Source organism: Podarcis pityusensis, assembly GCF_964106645.2.
Source record: "Podarcis pityusensis genome assembly, chromosome: 2".
NCBI lineage: Eukaryota > Metazoa > Chordata > Lepidosauria > Squamata > Lacertidae > Podarcis > Podarcis pityusensis.
The window spans coordinates 110,722,229-110,740,135 of NC_138029.1; the positions used below are offsets into that span (position 1 = coordinate 110,722,229).

Sequence of the window (17,907 nt, forward strand, 5' to 3'; positions counted from 1 at the left end):
TAGCCTGTACAATGCAATTGTAGTTAATACAATACATTTTTAGATATAAGTATCAATATTACCATAATAGTCCACATACTTCATTGGCACAGCAGACCTTTGTACCCTGTTACACTTAGTGAGTGTAAAAGACAGTATTTCTAGTAATATGTCGCATTACAAATAATAGCAATACTATACACACCTGTACGTAAAAAGTATTTTACAGGACTAATTGTATTACTGCATCTACCCAATACCCATTCAACTGTATAATTTTATCATGATTCATTGTGTACTGTGTATACAAACAGTACACAAACATGATCTAAATTACAATACTTTCTTGCCTTTGCCAAAGCAAAGTCACTGATGATATCATCAAATGATAAACTGCATAGTTTGTCACTTTCTATGTACATAAGGCTGAAGTAACATAATTTATCTTGAGACATTGTTGTTCCGAATTCATTTTTTATCTTCTTCAGCTGTGAAATGGATCTTTACAAATGGCAATTTGCAATCATCATTCAGAGGAACATTCTCAGAATTGCTTCTACATTGGGGAATGCTGATTGGACACTGTTGTTGTTCTTTAGTCACTTAGTCGTGTCTGACTCTTTGTGACCCCATGGACCAGAGCACGCCAGGCACTCCTGTTTTCCACTGCCTCCTGCAGTCTGGTCAAACTCATGTTAGTAGCTTTGAGAGCACTGTCCAACCATCTCGTCCTCTGCATATAAGTTAAATAAGCAAGGAGACAATATACAGCCTTGTCGTACTCCTTTCCCAATTTTGAGCCAATCAATTGTTCCATATCCAGTTCTAACTGTTGCTTCTTGTCCCACATAGAGATTTCTCAGGAGACAGATGAGGTGGTCAGGCTCTCCCATTTCTTTAAGAACTTGCCATAGTTTGCTGTGGTCCACACAGTCAAAGGCTTTTGCGTAGTCAATGAAGCAGAAGTAGATGATTTTCTGGAACTCTCTAGCTTTATCCCTAATCCAGCGCATGTTTGCAATTTGATCTCTGGTTCCTCTGCCCCTCCAAAATCCAGCTTGTACTTCTGGGAGTTTTTAGTCCGCATAATGCTTAAGCCTGCCTTGTAGAATTTTAAGCATAACCTTGCTAGCGTGTGAAATGAGCGCAATTGTGCAGTAGTTGGAGCATTCTTTGGCGCTGCCCTTCTTTGGCATTGCGTTCTAGACTGATCTTCTCCGATCCTCTGGCCACTGCTGAGTTTTCCAAACTTGCTGGCATATTGAGTGTAGCACCTTAACAGTATCATCTTTTAAGTTTTTAAATAGTTCTGCTGGAATGTCATCACTTCCACTGGCCTTGTTATTAGCAGTGCTTTCTAAGGCCCATTTGACTTCACTCTCCAGGATGTCTGGCTCAAGGTCAGCAACCACACTACCTGGAGTGTACGAGCCATCCATATCTGTCTGGTATAATTCCTCTGTGTATTCTTGCCACCTCCTCTTGATGTCTTCTGCTTCTGTTAGGTCCTTACCACTTTTGTCCTTTATTATGGTAATCTTTGCACAAAATGTTCCTTTAATATCTCCAATTTTCTTGAACAGATCTCCATTCCCATCCATTTTAGTTCACTGATGCCCAGGATGTCAATATTTATTCTTGCTATCTCATTTTTGACCACATCCAGCTTACCATGGTTCATGGATCTTATACTCCAGGTTCATATATTTTTCTTTGCAGCATTGGACTTCCCTTTCACTTCCAGGCACACCCGCAAGTGAGCGATGTTTCGGCTTTGGCCCAGCTGCTTCATCAGCTCTGAATCTACTTGTACTTGTCCTCCGCTCTTCCTCAGTAGCATATTGGATGCCTTCCGACCTGAGTGGTTCATCTTCCAGTGTCATAACTTTTATACGACCATGGAGTTTTCTTGGCAGGGATACTGGCGTGGCTTGCTGGTTCCTGCTCCAGGTGGATCACGTTTAGTCAAAACTCTCCACTTTGACCTGCCTGTCTTGGGTGGCCCTGCACGGCATAGCTCATAGCGTCTCTGAGTTATTCAAGCCCCTTTGCCATGAAAAGGCAGTGATCCATGAAGGACACGGTCATTAAATATTACTTGGTACAGATCCTGATGTGTCAGATGATCATGTTCATGGCTTTGACTTTTTAATGTATTGATGAAAATGGTTGAGTTCTCCAACAAGGTTCATGTCCACATCTTCAGGATATGTTTGGCTTAAAGCATTAACTTCTTCACGAATCTCTTATTTTGCAGCATCTAATTTTGTTAAGAATGAAATAATAATAATAATAATAATAATAATAATAATAATAATAATTATATCCCAACCATCCGGCTGGATTTCCACAGCCACTCTGGGCGGCTTCCAACAAAAAATTAAAAATACATAAAATCGTCAATCATTAAAAACTTCCCTAAACAGGGCTGCCTTCAGTTGTCTTCTAAATGTCAGATAGTTGTTTATTTCCTTGACATCTGATGCAGGGTGTTCCACAGGGCGGGTGCCACCAGTGAGAAGGCCTGGTTCCTTGTAACCTTGCTTCTCGCCAGAAGGCCCTCAGCGCTGGACCTCAGTTTCTGGGCTGAACGATGGGGTTGGAGACGCTCCTTCAGGTATACTAGACAGAGGCCGTTTAGGGCTTTTAAGGTCAGCACCAACATTTTGAATTGTGCTCAGAAACATACTGGGAGCCAACGTGGGTCTTTCAAGACCAGTGTTCTGTGATCTCGGTGGCTGCTCCCAGATACCAGTCTTTTTTGCAGCATCATTGTATACTGATGCCCTTTGTGCCAGATTTGATTCTAATCCATCCATCACAGATATAAATGCTTTGATTCTGAACTTGTTTCTTGGCTCAAGGTTCTCTAAAGCTTCATCTTCATCCTCACCTATATGCCTCCTTATAGATCAGCAGTTCTCAACCTGTGGGTCCACAGGTGTTGTTGGACTACAACTCCCATCATCCCTGAGCTCTGGCCTTGCTAGGTAGGGGTGATGGCAGTTGTAGTTCAACAACATCTGGGGACCCACAGGTTGAGAAAGGCTGTTTTAGATCTTCTTGTGCTTTTCTTGTAATCAACATCAGGCAATTTGTCCTTTGCCTGTTCTTTGAAATGATCAAAAAGTTCTCTGGAACCAAGTTCCTCCATTTTATTCAAAATGTTTGTGGCTTGATTACTTGTTTCACCCTTCTCTGTGGTATCAATATGCAGCCAATGCAATGCAGAAATTATTCCATTGTAACTGTCAAGTTCTGCACTTGTGGCCCTTGAATGAATTTCCCATCTAGTCTTTGACAAAAACTCTGGAACATTTTTTTTTAAAAAAAATATTTTTTATTCAGATTTTATAACAAATTTAAGCATAATCAAAACACCAAATTACCGTATTTTTCCGTGTATAAGACTAGTTTGTTTGTTTTTTACCAAAAAAAATAGTTTTAAAATTGGGGCTTGTCTTATGCACAGGTAATTCTGAGGGGTGTTTTCTTAATTCTGGAGTCCCAGTCTTATACATGGAGGCGTCTTATAGACGGAAAAATACGGTACATTTTACATTGCAATTAATCTCCCCACCCCCCATGACTTCCCCCAACTTCCCTTTTTGGGTTATAGCATATTCATTTCTTCTACTTATAATTTCATACGCCTTATAATACTGCGCCACCTTCCTCGGCAAAGCGGGTGCTTTAGGCAGAGCCCCCAGCGCCTGCCTGGGCCTGGGCAGGGTTCTGCTTGTTCCCTCGCTTACCCCGGGAGGTATCAGGGCAGCCTGGCCTGCTAAGCCTTACCCTCCCCCCTCCTGTCACTGGGCAGCAGCCAAGGTGGCCCCACCATGTGGGGTGTTGGCTGGGTGCAAGGGGGGGGTGGCAGGAGGCGTTTGGAAGCTCCCGGACTGGCGGTTAGTCTCTTGACTGTGCGCGTGGCGGGTGTGGCGGCTTCAGGTGGGCTGCGCGCCTTCGCCAGTATTTGCAGGCCAGCAGCTGCGGATGAGTTGTGCCTCTGTGTGCAACAAAGAGAAGAGAAATTCTCCTTTAGAAGGCAGAACAGGTAAGAGCGGTGGGGTGAAAGTATGTTAAATGGGAGATAAAGACGGGGCTTGCAAAGTGTGCTGTTGGCAGGGTGGGAAGCGCAGCTGCTTTGTGTAGATGCAGAGGAGGCGGCTGCTTCCGAATTAAGCCTCCTCATTAAGCGGGGTCCCTCCCTGCCTCCCAGGCGGGGGTTCCCATTCCCGCCCCCGCTGCGGAGGGTCGCTGCTGCTGCCAGGATTTCGGGTGAGTGCAAAGCCAGCGGCGGGGAAGGAGGGAAGGGGCTTGGCAAGGGGGTGGGTGTCCAGGATGGGAAGCCCCGGGACGGGGAGAAGAAGAGAAGGGAGGAAAGGGAGCTGTTTCTCTTAATGGGGCCTTGAAGGTGGGGGGGGCGTGTTCCGCTGAGGAAAGAGAGAAGCTTCCTCCTGCCCGGATCTGGTGCAAAGGGAGTTGCAGGGAAGGAGGCGGGAAAGGGGAGAGGGTTGGGTATTGCAGACCAGCCTCGCCATAGTAGTAATAATAGTAATAATAATCTGATATTTATACCCCGCCCATTTTCAGGGTTTCCTGCACAAGTTCTGGATGGGGGAAGAGGAAGGAGGAAAGGGAGTTCTTCTTTTTAATGGGGGCTTTGAAGGTGGAGTAGGGGGGTTACGCTGTGGAAAGAGAGAGAGGCTTCTTCCTGCACGGATGTGGTGCGAAGGGAATTGCATGGAAGGAGGGAAGAGGGTTGGGTATTGATGGCCAGGCTAATAATAATAATAATAATAATAATAATAATACCCTGCCCATTGTCTGGATTTCCCCAGCCAGTCTGGGCGGCTTCCAACAAAATAAAAAACACGCAAAACAACCAAACATTGAAGTCTTTTGTAGAAATGGCCTTCAATTTTAAAGAAATGCCCTCTTTAAGAAATCACGTGGTGTAAATTTGTATGTTGTCCTCGAGGTGCAAACACACATAGCATGAGCAAGCAAGCAGTGCTCCAAAGTGCTTCTCTTGTGAACTTGCCATCTAAGTTGTTTACTAATGGCAAAGGCTCCTGTTTCTCAAAAGGACAGGAGGGGGAGGTCTCTCCCCCACTTTTAAGCCACCCCACTCCCACCGCATGGAAGGCAGAGGTCTTGTTCTTTCACAATCCCAGTAAACCTTGTGTGTATCTGAAGTGAACCAGGTGCTGCGGCTCCTTCCCCTCTCACTGGGCTGCTGCAAGAAAAGGCAGCGGAGGAGGAGGAAACAGATGGGTTTGAAGGCTCTTTCTGCCCCCCTCTCCTGAGCAGAGGGTGTTTGCAGGGCAGGAGGACAGAGGAGGCAGCAGTGGGTGGATCCACTGCCTCTCCCAGGGGGTCCAGATGCAAGTAGGGGGCTTCCTTCTTCTCCATGTATTCAGAGCAGTCCAACCATGTATTCAGAGCAGTCCTTTGCAAATTACTGTCTTTCTCGGTGTATAAGACAAGGTTTTTTTACCCAGTTTTTAAAGTTAAAAAGCATGGGTCGTCTTATACATGGGATATAGCAATTAAATATATAAATAAATGCAGTACTTGCTCTGGCAGTCGCAGCTCCTCACAGTGGCGAGCCCTGGGGCCTCCATAGTCTGCTTGCCTCCCCCCACTCTGCCCGCCCTACAGCTGGGAGGTAGGCTGTAGGCTGTTCGTTTTTGCCATGCAGCGTCTTTGTGCTGCTCTGCAAACTAATGGGGAAGGCCACCTGCAAAACAAAGCTGCTGATCAAATGTATTTCTCCCCTCTATGCCTTTCCTGCACCTTTCCCGTGAAACATCTTGGAGGCTACAAATTTCTGCACTGCTCCTCTTGCGTAACGTTGCACTGCCCGCCTGCTATTCCGTAGCCGCCTCTACCCACGCAGACTCTGTAAATGAAGGGGGAAGGGGGGAAGGCCACCTGCAAAGCGGAGCTGCCGATCAAGGTATTTTTCCACTTTCGCCATTCCTGCGCCTTTCCCATGCTGAAACCACCTATCAGCTCCGCGATCGCCACCGGCAGCCGCCAATCACGCTCCTGCTTGCTGCGACAAGGGCAGCTATCTATTGGCTGCCGCAGCAGCAAGAAGGAGGGCTAATGGCAGCGATCAGGCAGCTGCAACGCGAGTGGTTGTGAGCTGCGTTCTGGTGGGTTAGTGATTTTCAGCATTCCCCCCAAATAATCCTACCCAAAAGCTCAATCCCCCTATTTTCAAAATTTTGAGGCCCCCAAAATAGGGGTCGTCTTATAGACAGAAAAATACGGTAAGTCTCATGTTCCATGGGATCTAGTCTTATCTCCTGAGTTCACACCAATAAAACTCCGAAACAGAGAGGAGTCCACCATTGTTTATTGCAAAGCAATAGGTTACAGTTGGATCGTTCCACAAAACTGCAACCCTGCCCAGTGGTTCAGGCAGTGGTATTTATATAATTTCAAACAAAGCATTTCGATTTCAACCAATCATTTACATCAGAGATGTCCAAGCGCTGGACCACAATTGACAGGTAGACCTCTGTGTTGTTTTGGGTCGATTATGAGACCTTTGAAGGCTCCGCCCCCTTTCCGCAAGAACTTCTGCACATGCTCCTGTTTCTGTTTTTGCTCAGCAGTTCCTTGTTTTAATGTTTATTGATGCCAAAAGAATCTAAATTTTTCTTGCGTCCCCCGCCTCATTAAAAAAGTCCCTTTAGAGTTTCACGTTCCTCATATTCATCATTACCTCATTTTATTTATAATACACATGTGCGATAAGCACTGGCAATTTCTGCTGATTTAGTTTTGATTTCCACAGCATTCTGTTACGTTGTGTTCATGTGCATGTTGGGAACCTGTGTTACATGCAGCCATTTGCACCATGTGGCGACTCATGTTCCAGCTTTCAGCTGTATCTTTGTGATTCTCATATTAGCTGTATTTCTGCCCCAATTGGGGGGCGGCAACTTGCAAAATAAGCAGTTTCATAAAGCACAGACTACCATAACTTCTGTATTAGAAGCACACTCGAGGATTTACAGAGATACACATTATTACATTTATTGTGGCCCTTTGGGCAACTGCCACAAGGCCATTCCTGCCCATACCATGCCAGCCTTGGGAAGGGAGAAGGAACAGGCAGACGGAAGGAATTGCCAAAGGTGTTTGAAAATGGGTGGAGGCTCTTGGGAAGCGGGTGCCCAATAGGGGCTTCTACAGGGGCAGCAGAATGTCTTGGGCAGAATCCCTGCAGGCGCTCTGAGACTCCCTTGACTTCTTCCTTCCTCCCAGGAAGCTACAACTTGCCTTGGCTTCTGCGCTCCTCAAGAAATTGAACCTGTAAACCTGGTCAGGATGGACGGAGGAAGATGGTTCATTTATTGTCTTTCCTAAAAGTCTAACAGGATTTTCTCTCTCTCCCCCCACTCCCAAACAGGTGAGGAAGATGATGGTCAGAATTCTACAGAGCCATCTGTGAATTCATTGGGAAGAACAAAGAAACAGTTTAAATGCAAGGAATGTGGAATGTGATTTAGTCACATTGGAAGACTGAGGATACACCAACAAACTCACACAGGAGAGAATCCATTTGAATACATGGAGTGTGGAAAGAGCTACAGTTTTAGTCAAGCACTTAGAAGACATCAACTAACTCACACGGGGGAAGAAACCGTTTGAATGTATGCAGTGTGGAAAGAGCTTCAGTGAAAGTGGAAACCTTAGAAGACATCAACGAACTCACACAGGGGTGAAACCATATAAATGTATTGAATGTGGAAAGAGCTTCAGAGAAAATGGAGCCCTCAGAAAACATCAAGAAACTCACACTGGGGAGAAATCATTTAAATGCATTGAATGTGGAAAGAGCTTCAGTGATAGTGGAGCCCTCAGAACACATAAGCGAACTCACACAGGGGAGGAACGATTTAAATGCATTGAATGTGGAAAGAGCTTCAGTCGTAGTGGAGCCCTTAGAAGACATCAACGAACTCACACGATGGAGAAACCGTTTGAATGTATGGAGTGTGGAAAGAGCTTCAGTGAAAGTGGAAACCTTAGAAAACATCAACAAACTCACACGGGGGAGAAACCATTTCAATGCACTGAATGTGGAAAGAGCTTCAGTCGTGGTGCAGTCCTTAGGAGACATCAACGAACTCACACAGGGGTCAAACCATATAAATGTATTGAATGTGGAAAGAGCTTCAGAGAAAATGGAGCCCTCAGAAAACATCAACGAACTCATACAGGGGAGGAACCCTTTAAATGTATTGAATGTGGAAAGAGCTTGGGTTCTAGTGGAGCCCTTAGAACACATCAACGAACTCACACAGGGGAGAAACCATTTGAATGCATTGAATGTGGGAAGAGCTTCAGTCAAAAAGGAGACCTTAGAATACATCAACGAACTCACACAGGGGAGAAACCCTTTAAATGTATTGAATGTGGAAAGAGCTTGGGTTCTAGTGGAGCCCTTAGAACACATCAACGAACTCACACAGGGGAGAAACCATTTGAATGCATTGAATGTGGGAAGAGCTTCAGTCAAAGTGGAGACCTTAGAATACATCAACGAACTCACACAGGGGAGAAACCCTTTAAATGTATTGAATGTGGAAAGAGCTTCAGTGAAAGTAGAAACCTTCGAATACATCAACGAACTCACACAGGGGAGAAACCCTTTAAATGTATTGAATGTGGAAAGAGCTTGGGTTCTAGTGGAGCCCTTAGAACACATCAACGAACTCACACGGGGGAGAAACCCTTTAAATGTATTGAATGTGGGAAGAGCTTCAGTCAAAGTGGAGCCCTTAGAACACATCAACGAACTCACACAGGGGAGAAACCATTTAAATGTATTGAATGTGGAAAGAGCTTCAGACAAAATGCAGCCCTTAGAAGACATCAACGAACCCACACAGGGGAGAAACCATTTGAATGTATGGAATGTGGAAAGAGCTTCAGTCGAAGTGGAGCCCTTAGAACACATCAACGAACTCACTCGGGGGAGAAACCATATAAATGCAATGAATGTGGAAAGAGCTTCAGAGAAAATGCAGCCCTTAGAAGACATCAACGAACTCACACAGGGGAGAAACCATTTGAATGTATGGAATGTGGAAAGATCTTCAGACAAAATGCAGCCCTTAGAATACATCAACGAACTCACACAGGGGAGAAACCGTTTAAATGTATGGAATGTGGAAAGAGCTTCAGTGAAAGTGGAAACCTTAGAAAACATCAAGAAACTCACACGGGGGAGAAACCATTTAAATGCATTGAATGTGGAAAGAGCTTTCGTCGTAGTGGAGACCTTAGAAGACATCAACGAATTCACACGGGGGAGAAACCATTTGAATGCATGGAGTGCGGAAAGAGCTTCAGTCAAAGTGGAAGTCTTAGAATACATCAATGATTTCACACAGGGGAGAAACCGTTTAAACGTATTGAATGTGGAAAGAGCTTCAGTCAAAGTAGAAACCTTAGAAGACATCAACGAACTCACACGGGGGAGAAACCATTTGAATGCATGGAGTGCGGAAAGAGCTTCAGTCAAAGTGGAAACCTTAGAAGACATCAACAAACTCATACAGGGCAGAAACCATTTAAATGTATGGAGTGTGGAAAGAGCTTCAGACAGTGTGGAGACCTTAATATTCATGAGCGAATTCACCCAGGTGAAAAGCCATATCAATGTATGCAGTGTTCCACTCAAGGTTCACTCTTTACTTCACATCAAGAAACTCATAAAGGCGGAAATCAATTTTAAATGCATGGAATCTGTGTGATGTTCTGGTGTTGGTATTTAAATTTGTATACACATATATATGTATTAAAGTAATGAAGGTCACATATACTGAATGTAGAAAAGAAGTTGCAAGTTGTTGCTAGATAAACGGGGAGAGTGTGAATCTGGAATGCTCAGGGTCTGTGATGAATCTGTTGAGTTTTGACCTCCGCCCTTCAATGCCAAAATGATGGGCTGCCCTTGTCTTGTGGATCAGCATCTGTCGGCTTCAGGGAAATGGGATACCTCAGATGTTGGGAAACAACGCCCATAAGCCTCAGCCCATATGGCCAAGAATGATTGGAGTTGTAGTTCAAAAGCTCAAGGGTGGAAAATCTCACGTGTCTTACAACTTTTCATTATGAATAATTATAGGTAAAACTTTTGTTGATACAGAGCTCATTTTTTGCTTCCAGGAGCAGCTGGTCACTTCTGCTTTATAAACAAACACAAATATATTGACACACTTTACATTAAAACCAAATTTCAGAACAGAGACATTTTTTTTTAAAGCCCCCTTTTTTTCTTTACAAACCATTATCTTCTCAATCCAAGATTTGCTTTTCATATGTATAAAAATACTTGGTTAGCAAGGGGGTACAGAAATAATAATAAAAAAGCTACAGTAAAAGCATTATCAGCATTTAAAAAGAAATGCTAGTGGGTGTTCAAGGCATTGAGTTACAAATTAAAGCAAAGAGCAACCATTTCTTCTGCAAGCTGTTTCCCATCCAGTATTTTCCAGTTTCTTCCTTCTGAACTGTTCCTGTGGAAACCACTGGTCCAAAACTATACAGTCCTCCTGCTCCTGGGAAGATTCAGAGGGAGGCTCCCACGAGTGCGCCTCAGTGCAGCTCTCCTCAGCTGGGTCCCTGGTTAGGTTTTGGTTTAGGGGAGCAAGCATGGGCCTGGCCCTTGGGTGGGGGCGAGGGGAGAAGGGAAGAGAAGTAGAGGGGATGCTTCTTTTTCTGCGCAAGGCTAGTTCTTGTTTCTCCCAAGTATGCGCCTGTAATCAGCGAGCGTGCATTTAGCAGGAGTGTATCCCTTTGTCTTGGAGTGCAAGATGATTCAGAAGGCCTTAGAGCGAAGCGCGTGTATCGCATATGTTAAGTTGATTGCAGCCTTTTAAAAAATTAATATTCTTTATTGATTAAAAAATTTGCATGTCTATACAAACATGTACAATCTCTTAACAGGTAGAAAAATAATAATAATAGAAAATAGAAAATTTATAAAGAAAAAAAAATAAAGAATTAACAAAGATAAGAAACCAAGAAATAATAGTAAGAAAAAAAGACAAAGTTATTTACATAGTAAAACTACTCATCGACACAGTCCTTCCCATCCTTCTCATTATACTGTTTGATATAACATTCTTTTTTACACAGGCTTACATTATATAATACCATTTCTTTCTGCTTTGTATATATTCTTTTGATCTTTTTCTTTACAAATATCACTCAATTTCTGCTCATATGGAGTTATTTGTGCAATAAAGTTTTACATAATTCTTAAATATTATCTATTCTCTAGTTGTTTTTTGTTTCAATATTCCTCTAACTGATCTTGTCGGTTTTGCTAATTGTAGTTATCATGAGTATCTGCCAATCTGTAAGCTCTGGGAGTGTTTCATCTTTCCAGCTCCTTGCTATAAGGTTTAGTTTTCTGTTATGTTGCTTTGACCGTATACTCTATATTTCACATTTTTCACATTGTTTTATTTACCGTATTTTTCGCTCTATAACACGCACCCGACCATAACACGCACATAGTTTTCAGAGGAGGAAAACAAGAAAAAAAATATTCTAAACAGTGGATGTATGATTTTTGTGGTTCATGCTGTGGCCACAGACATGTGATCTGATGGTGAGTTTGGGGTAGCCCAATGCAAACATCCTGAGGATCCATGTGGAGCTGTGCTTTGTAGCCACGATTTAAGTGGGGAGGGAAGGAAAGCACTCAAGGGACAAGGAGCACGCGTGGAGTGTGTGGAGAAGGATGCTGCTAATAATGCAGAAGAAGGGTATAAGGGGAGAAGGCTCCTCTCTTCTCCCGCTTTTCTCCTTTAAAGCAAGCAAGCTCTGCTTCTCTCCCTCCTCCCTGGCTCATCCCCCCGGCTTAGCGAGCTGAAAATCTTTCCTGCTATTTAGCGAGCTGAATGCGGAAGAGAGAGGGACAGAGAGCTTGCTTTAAAGGAGCTAACCGGACACTCGTGTAAGCGGCTCCTCTCCACTCCCGCTTTGCTCCTTTAAAGAAGCAGGCTCTCTGTCCCTCTCTCCTCCCCACTCAGCGGCTATTCTCCCGCTTTGCTGTTTCAAAGCGAGCCACAGAGGAGGGAAGCATTCGCTCCGTAACACGCACAGACATTTTCCCTTACTTACTAGGAGGAAACAAATGTGTGTTATGGAGCGAAAACTACGGTATGTTTTATTGATTTAGTATGCTGTAAATCACTTTGAGGTTTTTCTTAAAATTATAAAGTGATATAGAAATTAAATTAAAAAAGTATAGAGCAGGGATATCCAACATGGGGTTGCTTAGATGTTGGGCAACAACTCCCATAAGCCTCAGCCCATATGGCCAAGATTGATGAGAGGTGTAGTTCAAAAGCTCAAGGGTGGAAAATCTCACGTCTCTTACAACTTTTCATTATGAATAATTATAGGTAAAACTTGTTGATACAGAGCTCACTTTTAGGGAGCAGCTCGTCACCTCTGCCTTATAAGCAAACCCAAATATATTGACACAATTTACTTTAAAAGCAGATTTCAGAACAGAGATAAACCAAAAAAAATTTTTTTTTAAAAAGACCTTTTTAACTTTACAAAGCATTGTGTTCTCGATCCATGATTTGTTTTTCATATGTATAAAAATGTTTATTTCTTGGCCCACGTCCCATCATTGTGGGGAGAGCCTAGGGCAAGGGATAAGAATGCAGGGTCGGCCTGACATCCATCAGTTCTCTGGCTCTGACAGCGGCCATCCAGGCATTTCTGCAAAACTCAAAATCACGACATGATGGTGAGAGCCACTCTCTCTTTGTGAGGAAAACCCGTATACAAATAGCGAATTCAATTTCCTAGCTGCCAGCCTTTGTGGCCAAAATGGAACCCTTCCTCCAAGGAAGAGAGGGAAGTACCAGTAACCTTGAGGCAGCTCCATTGGTTAAGTATGTCCAATTAATTTTTAGGTGGGGAGGGGGGAAAGATAGCCAAAGCCACGCAAGGAGAACTGGACATGGTCAGTGGATACCGAAAACTGGCTGTGGGGGTGGGGCAGTGGTGGACAGCAGGAATGGAAAAATGGAGAGGGATGGATAGCAATGGAGTGTGCTGGAAAATGGTAATGTTTTGGACCAGAAGCACTCAGTGCCTCAGGATTTTCATCCATGTCTTTACTGGACAGGCTGCTCTGGTGCACTGGAGATAAGAGTACCTTGCCTTCAACTTCTCCTCAATGCCAGCATCCACCTCCCATCATCCACAGCCATAGATGATGATTGCTGTGCCTGATGAGGGTTGTAATTCAGCAACATCTGGACGGCCAGAGGTTCCCACACTTACTTGCAGGCTCCGGCCTAAGACCGAGTTCATCAGAGTTGGGTCCTTGTTGGCTAAGAGCCCCGGGGATGATGGGAGTTGTAGTCCAACAACATCTAGGGACCCAAGATTGAATGTCACCGGCTTGTAGGATATATTGTTGCCTAGGCTAAGCAGTCCTGGGTCTTGGGAGGAGGCCACACGTATACCACCTTGAGTTTCATGATGGAAGAAAGGAAGGATATGGCAGCAGAAAAGTAGAATGTTTCTTAAATAGATCAAGGCCCATGGTTGCTTTTTGCTGAGCCCTGCTATATAGGCCTGCAGGACTCCGTGTCATGTTGGATTTTTGGCAGGGGGAAGTGTGTTGCCAGGATACTTTTTTCAACCTGCTTGCATTCTTTCTGTGTAAAGAATGTAAATGATTTTAACTGATTTTAATAGCATTCTGATATTGCTTTAAACTTCCGAGGGTGGGGCCTTATAGTGAAGAGTGGCAACAAAATAATAATCTGAATACAGTGCTCTGGATTGGGATACAAAAGGAGCAAGCTAGAATGAGTTTTATTTTCCTAACTGGGCTCCCAAAATTGTTTCCTATGGTAATGACACACGGCATGAACCTCACAGAAGTGAGTGAAAAGCAAAAAGAAACCTATTATTCAAGAATCCAGTCAGTTAGCCAACCTTGACCGTGGCAGAAATGCATTTTCCCACCTTCCCTTGAAACAGCCTTGCCCTACAACGCTGTTTCACAAGCTGTCCATGGCCACGGTCCCAGATCTCTGAAGGCAGGCAGTGGGGACGAGTGCCGTGTTGCCCTGTGAGGAACACAAAATGGCACTGGAGGCTGCCATTGTGGGCTCCATTGTGTTCACTGTCACCCCTGATTGCTTGCCTTCTCCACATCCACACCACATTTAAATCACTCTAGTACCACTTCAGTCAGTCATGGATTCCCCCAAAGCATTCTGGGAGCTGTAGTGAGTCTGGCTGGCTGCTGCTGCTGTTGCTGCTGCTTCTGTCACTCTTCACTGTTTCTGTGTGTCTGTGAGGAGAATACAGGACACTGCAAAAGACACAGGGTGCCATAAGCCGGACAGAGAGTGATCCCTCCCTATACATGTAAATAGAGAGACTTCTGTTCAGGAGATTTCTGTATAAAGAACTCTTTATAGAGGGGAAAATAGGGACTAAGTGAGGTTGGAGTGGAACCATGTTTGTTTAAATATGACAATGTAAAATATGCTCTCCATTGTTATGTTGCAAGGATTTTAAGGTACCAGTTACCAACTCAAATAGTGTCCAAGAATTGACAGACGTAGCAGTGGAGAAAAAGAAAGTGATGCTTATTGCTGAGCAATAATTGACCCAGTGGAATCCTTTCCAAAAGACTGTGCCCCGGGCCCTAGCGCCCAGAGGCTTTATACCTGAGTACATACATAATAGATCATGACATAAAGGTAAAGGTACCCCTGCCCGTACGGGCCAGTCTTGCCAGACTCTAGGGTTGTGCGCTCATCTCACTCTAGAGGCCGGGAGCCAGCGCTGTCCGCAGACACTTCCGGGTCACGTGGCCAGCATGACAAGCTGCATCTGGCGAGCCAGCGCAGCACACGGAACGCCGTTTACCTTCCCGCTGGTAAGCGGTCCCTATTTATCTACTTGCACTCGGGGGTGCTTTCGAACTGCTAGGTTGGCAGGCGCTGGGACCGAACGACAGGAGCACACCCCACCGCGGGGATTCGAACCGCCGACCATGCGATCGGCAAGTCCTAGGTGCTGAGGTTTTACCCACAGCGCCACCCGCGTCCCTTATAGATCATGACATAATCGGATACAATTGCAAACGGCAGCAAAAATAAAGCTAATGAGTGCATTCAAGCCTCCCTCTTGATCATGTAAAGAGTTCCCTCCCAACTTCTGCTTTTACAGTTTGAACATGCAGTCTTAAATTTTCCCCAGATTATGGCGAGGAGGGAGAAACAAAACTTAGACGAAAGGAACTTCGAACGTTGCTCCTATGCGGCCATCTTTTACTGGGACATTCTGCGGTTAGCATCTTCCTGTTTCACTGCTCACACCCTGTCTGGACAAGGGGGGGGGGGGAATGTGCCAGCACATCAGATTTATTGCTTCCCCCCTTATGTTCAGTGAGATAGGGAGAGAACAAGGAGGGGTACTGGGACAAAGTTCATTTCGGATTTTTCAGATCTAAGCAATTTGCTATTAAGCAGAAGCTTTCATGATTCAAACATGGATTATAAAATCATTGTAGAAATATCTGGTTATACATGGATATATAGATAACTGATAACTGATTATATGTATAACTGATTATATGAGAAGCATAAGGGTAAAATTCCTCCAGGTCCTGCTTCATAAATTTATAATAAAATAATTCATTCAGTTACCCAGAAGAGTCATTAGGCTTTTTTTGCTGTAAGCTACTTCATACATTGTAAGAAGTGGGTCAGGAAACCCTTGATCCCGTTCCTTAAAATACCGAATGGGACTCCTAAATAAATATGAATAGGCCCAGGCTGTACAAAAACTGATATAGGCACCATACTGAGATTTCTGTAACTGCTCCATACAGGGCATGTTCTAAGGTGGTAGATAACATGTATGCATAAGGTCTACTATGTGGAGTATGTTTTGGGGCTTTTTTTGCTGGCGTAGAGGAAATTTCCTCAACTACAACCCAAAATATCTTATTTACCTACTGCATATTGTCTGCCTCTTAGGTGCAAAAAAAGTGGCAGCCCTAATGTTGTGACGTGGGGTTTGTGATTTCAGCTCTCCTGATATAACATGCTGGAGACAGTTCTCTAGTAACACTTCTTTATTAAAGCACAAGACTGGAGACTGGGGGGAGGAAGGCTACATTTATAGGGACAGGGAACTAGCAAGAAAGGATACATTTTGGAGGGAACAATATCAGGCAATCACAGTCCTGCCTTTTGGAGGGAACCAATAAGACAGAGGATCCAAATACAGCAGCTTAAATGAACCAATAGTAGCTGTACCCTCTGGAACCAAAAGGCAGTTACTTTACCCTAATGCAAATACAGACAATAAGAATACAGATATAAAATCCTTTGACTCAATACACAACACCCCTTCCCCCCTAGTGAGCACAGCAGACGTAATCTCTCAGGTACTGTGGGGGCCTACAACTTCTACTTGATCTCCTGACAACAGGTGTTGCAGGTTCTGGATTGGGTGTTACCTGTGGTAGAGGGGCTGCTCTAGGGGTTTCGTCAGGAACAGATGGAGTCCCCGACATTCTCAGGGTCCCCTATCTGTACCTCGTCATCGTGAGGACTAGCAGACCCTGGTTCATTTGTTAAAGCCCCTGGTGATTGCACCTCTGGGCCATTTTCACTCTGGTCTTGCGGCTCTGCGTCGTTAGCCTGGGATGAATTATCTGGCTCCTCCCTGCTGAGCGCCCGGCACCTCAGCTGATCTATATGTCTCTTCCACACTTGCCCATTTTCCAAGGTCACATAATAGGACACAGGTCCACTAGCCCGGGTGACCACACCAGCCACCCACCTCGAACCTCGTAAATAGTTCCTCACCCAGACCAGATCTTCAGGGGCGAGATACCTTGTTGTGTCAGTCTCAGCCTGGGGAGTTGCTCTTGAATTATGGTTTGGCATTTTATCCGGGTGGACATAATCCAGCACCGTTACCAGTCTCCTACCCAAGAGCAGCTCAGCTGGCGACTTGCCCGTTGCGGTACACGGCGTCACATGCTGCAAAAATAACATTCGCGCGATGCGAGCTGACCAGTTACCCTCCATTAAGCGCGCAATGGATTCTTTGGCTGTTCTTACCATGCGCTCAGCCTGCCCATTGGAGGATGGGTGAAAGGGCGCGGATGTTACCCCTCTTATGAAGTTATCAGCCAAGAATGCCCTGAATTCTTGGGATACAAAAGCTGCCCCATTATCTGATACAATGGTCTCAGGTAACCCGTGGGTTGCAAACAGCTGCCTCAACACCTTGATGACGGCAGCTGATGCCATGCTAGGGACCATCACCACTTCTAACCATTTGGAATATGCATCAACGATAACCAAAAAGACCTTTTCTTGGAATGGCCCAGCAAAATCTAAGTGCAGCCGGCTCCAGGGAGATCTGGACTGCTCCCACCAGTGGACTGGTGCTCTGGCCACTTCTGGCCGCACCTCTTGGCATGCCTTGCATGTTCGTACCCATTGTTCTATGTTCTGGTCCATTCCAGGCCACCACACATAACATCGGGCTAGCGACTTCATCCTGACCATTCCCGGGTGTCCCATGTGAAGCGTCTCAAGAACCCTGTTTCTCAGTGGTGCTGGAATGATGACCCTATCTCCCCACAGGAGACAACCCTTATGCATGGACAACTCGTGCTGCCTAGTCGCATAAGGCCTGAATTTGTCTTCATGCGGACCACCTGGCCACCCCCTCCCCACCCAAGTGAGCACACGGGAGAGAACAGCATCTTTCCTCGTTTTCTCAGCTATATCAGTAGCCGTTACAGGAGCCCCCGGAAGTATTTCCAGCATCATTATGTGCTCCGCTGGAGCAGGATCCTCAGTGCTCCCGCCAGGAAGG

At 44.9% G+C, this 17,907-nt stretch overlaps 2 protein-coding genes across 3 annotated transcripts in view; both read left to right on the top strand.

The window, feature by feature from the left end:
- Window positions 1-11,249, top strand: part of LOC308469605 (uncharacterized protein) — a 118,812-nt gene extending 107,563 nt beyond the window's left edge. For both annotated transcript variants that reach the window (XM_080992306.1, XM_080992308.1), the window contains one exon: window positions 10,957-11,249. The gene's annotated coding sequence lies outside the window, so the exon portion shown is untranslated. The remainder of the gene's footprint in view (window positions 1-10,956) is intronic.
- Window positions 1,540-14,126, top strand: LOC308465131 (uncharacterized protein; the record flags this gene model as incomplete). The annotated part of the gene is made up of 3 exons (XM_080984962.1): window positions 1,540-2,596; window positions 7,409-9,275; window positions 14,032-14,126. The coding sequence occupies exons 2-3, from the start codon at window positions 7,655-7,657 to the stop codon at window positions 14,124-14,126; spliced, it is 1,716 nt and encodes a 571-aa protein (XP_080841088.1). The 5' UTR covers window positions 1,540-2,596; window positions 7,409-7,654.
- Between the last annotated feature and the right edge of the window lie 3,781 nt (window positions 14,127-17,907).